This window comes from Mandrillus leucophaeus, unplaced genomic scaffold, assembly GCF_000951045.1.
Source record: "Mandrillus leucophaeus isolate KB7577 unplaced genomic scaffold, Mleu.le_1.0 Scaffold362, whole genome shotgun sequence".
Taxonomy (NCBI): Eukaryota; Metazoa; Chordata; class Mammalia; order Primates; family Cercopithecidae; genus Mandrillus; species Mandrillus leucophaeus.
In genome coordinates, this window is record NW_012103832.1 from 1,370,717 (window position 1) to 1,374,161 (window position 3,445).

The 3,445-nt window shown below is 30.0% G+C and overlaps 1 protein-coding gene across 1 annotated transcript in view; it reads left to right on the forward strand.

The window, feature by feature from the left end:
• The window catches only part of MDGA2 (MAM domain containing glycosylphosphatidylinositol anchor 2), a 916,950-nt gene that overhangs the window by 495,359 nt on the left and 418,146 nt on the right, over positions 1-3,445 (forward strand). The window contains exon 3 of the mRNA XM_011989775.1: positions 2,419-2,593. Within this exon, the coding sequence (XP_011845165.1) occupies positions 2,419-2,593 (175 nt within the window). The remainder of the gene's footprint in view (positions 1-2,418; positions 2,594-3,445) is intronic.

Sequence of the window (3,445 nt, forward strand, 5' to 3'; positions counted from 1 at the left end):
CAGGATTTCAGGTTTCTTCTATTTTACTACTTCTCTGTGCTTGATTTTCGTTTCAAATCGGCTCACTGTTCAAATGGAAGCTACCAAAAAATGTGCAAAACATGAAGTGCTGCTTCCCTATAAGGACATTTCTGCTTGAAACAACAAGAATGTGGCTACATGGATGACTGGGAAATGTTTTTATCCCGGGCAGTCATGTGGCGATTAATAATTTGCGGTGTAAGAAGAAGGAAATACTTAACATTAGGGAGTGACCAGGCCCTATGACATTACAAGTTAGTCCCTTTTTCCTGGAAGGCTGAACAGTTTTCTTTGTAGACTGAGAGGTCACAGTTTTTATCAGAGTATATATGGAGGTTTCTTTTCTCATCAGTTAGGCATATGACTTGGTAAACTCTCCCAATGTGTAAATTTATATCTTTCTACTACTCAGGAATATTTTATTTCAGTATTTATTTCTTAAAAGTAGAGAATAAAAAGGGAGGAAAAATTTTCTAAGTGATTATTTGCATTCCTTTCTACTTCTATTGTTTACTTTTTTCTTTCCTATGTTTCATTTGAGAATTGTTTCACTTTTTTAAACTTCTTTATAATAAACACAATATTTGCTTCTGGTAAAGTAAATTAAGTATAAATAAGAATTTAAAGTACAACTTAAGAAAAGAACACATTTCGCTATCCTCTTTTTACTCCCAGTCTCATTTACAGAGCTTTGTATGTTTCCTTGTGTAATTTTAATAAACATTTAGTAATATGTACACACACAAATATACACATATGCTATTTTTACACAGATGAGAATATTCTCTGTTTCTTCCTTTTTGTCTTTTTTAACTTAATAATACATTTCATATTTTATTTTTTCTAATGACTGTATTCAGTTCAATTTTAGAGTCAGTTTATAACCACCTCTCTATCATTTAGCATTTATATCATTTCCAGTGTTACAGTTTTACACATACAGTAGGCTAATTTCTATGCATTATTTTGCAAATATGTTAGTAAGGTAAATTTTAACCAGATAATTGCTAAGTGAAAGTGTGAGTATGCTTCCATTTTTGACATAATTTACACAATTCTCCTTTTCTTCTTATGGGTATATTAGTAATACATTTATAAACTACTTGAAATCAGAAATTATGCCATTTGCATCTTTGTGTATTCCAGATATATGGAAGATTTTGAAAAATATTTGGTATTTCTTTTTGTGATTTACAGATTTTTAAAAAATTCTTCTCTTAATAACATTTTTATTCCATTCACAATTAAGGGCAAACATGGTTATATTTATACAGATATTTTAATTATGTGGATAACTTTTTAAAGATACTTTTTATGCCATTAGATCATACATTTTAATTAACTTCATATGAAAATAGGTATATATAATGGCAATAGTATAGGGTTTGTGTTTTGATGATTCAGTATTTAGTTTCATTTTCCATGTCACAGCATATGTGTTTGAACAGAGGATTTCTATCAGCTGTTTCTCAACCTTAAAATAAAAACAAACTAAAATATATAGCGGGGCACGAAGGGAAATAAAATCAAATTATTTTTACTTTCTATTTTGTATCACTTTACGGTATGAGCGTGTGGCTTTTATTCAGGTTTTATACACTAAAATACACAAAAGTTGAGTTGAATACCAGTCATTATTGCTAGCAAGAACGAAGTCTGTTGTACACAGCTGTGTTTAAAAGAATGGTATTGTTTATAATGAAATGTTTTAGATATTCAAAATGTTTTGGCAGTTTACTAGAAATGTTCTCCTTGAAAAGTTTACATATTTTTTAAAAAATAATTATTGATGTAAAGTGAATACTAATGATCAAAATAGACAAATCATTTGTGAGCTTATTACAGCAAAGCCATCAAAGAAAAAAAACTCTTAAACAACCAGGTGTTTAAAATTATACATAATTTCAATACGCCATTATGGTATTATGTCTAAACTATTCAAATCAAATAGGAAATTTCAAATAAAAGAATGAGGCAAGTCCAAAAATAAAATGAGAACCTACTTGAACTAAATAAGTAAAATAATCTTATAAGGTTTGGAAAATATGAAAAACAAATTTAAATGTCCAACAAAAAGAAAAGTTAATCTGTATTTTCAATGTACTACTGATATTTAACTCCCTTTATGTTATAATTTATATTGCCCTCCACACTGATTAGGCAGTTGATGAATTCTATGCAATTGAATTCAAATTACACACACTGTACAATGATGACATTACATTAAAATTTTTTAAATTCAATCGTGTCTGTAAACCTTAATTTTTTTTTTCAATAATTTGATGGGAGAGGCAATGTAGCAGCTCTAAATGCAAACTCTTCAAATGAGTGATTGCTATTTGATTTATCTGTGGGGAAACCAACCTAAAGTAACAATCTTTGTTGATGCTTGCTCAGATCAGGTGGACCAAAACAGCAGGAAGTGCCTCTGACAGATTCCAAGACTCAAGTGTCTTCAATGAGACTTTGAGGATTACAAATATTCAGCGACACCAAGGAGGCCGGTATTACTGTAAAGCAGAGAATGGCTTGGGGTCCCCAGCGATAAAGTCAATCAGAGTGGATGTATACTGTAAGTAAATTTTCCAGAAAACTATAATTAAGCCTAGTACGGATTTCTTTTGTCCTACACGTCTGTGGTTTTCTCAAAAAACGTAGAGTTCTGTTTAGTTGAGAATGAAAACTGTGTAAAGTAATGATAGCTCCCTTAAAACATCCCTGAAGAAAGGAATCTTCACTAGAAACTTTCATAACTTCTATGATATAATACATATTCATTGTAGAACACTTAGGAACAACATTAACAAGAAGACAATAACCATGGGTAATCCCATCAATAACTAGTGTTTTAATGTATACGTTTTTTATCTTTATATATACATATATACATGCATTTTTATATTTTTATTAAAATAGGATCATGCTGTATATTCTTTAACTTATGTTTGTGAATTTTACCTACATGTGAATACAGCTATTCTTTCTTCTTCTTATTTTTTTTTTATGTACATCATACAAACAGAGCATTATGAATTGGCCTGTAAATGACCAAAAATCTCTACGTATAGTCTGCGTTTGGTCCAACTCTGTTAAAAGTAATCAGCACAAATCCTGGACAGTGCTGTGCCACCTGAAAAGTGTTTGTTGATTTACTTTTGTTCTTAGTCTCATTTTCCTACATTTTGCTCTTGATGATAATATTTTAAATCTTTTTGGTCTCCTTACTTATTTCCCCACCGAAACAAAGCAAAAGCCTACATTTAATTTGGTCTTTTGCCCAGGTTTTTCTATCATTTCATTATGTTTTTACAAGAATTTGCATTTTAATTTTTAAGTCTCTAGTGTAAGGTAATTATTTTTCTTTTCTTAAAGTAATTTAGACATAAGTAACAAGTGAGGATGTTGTTTTTCTGCCTATCTTCCT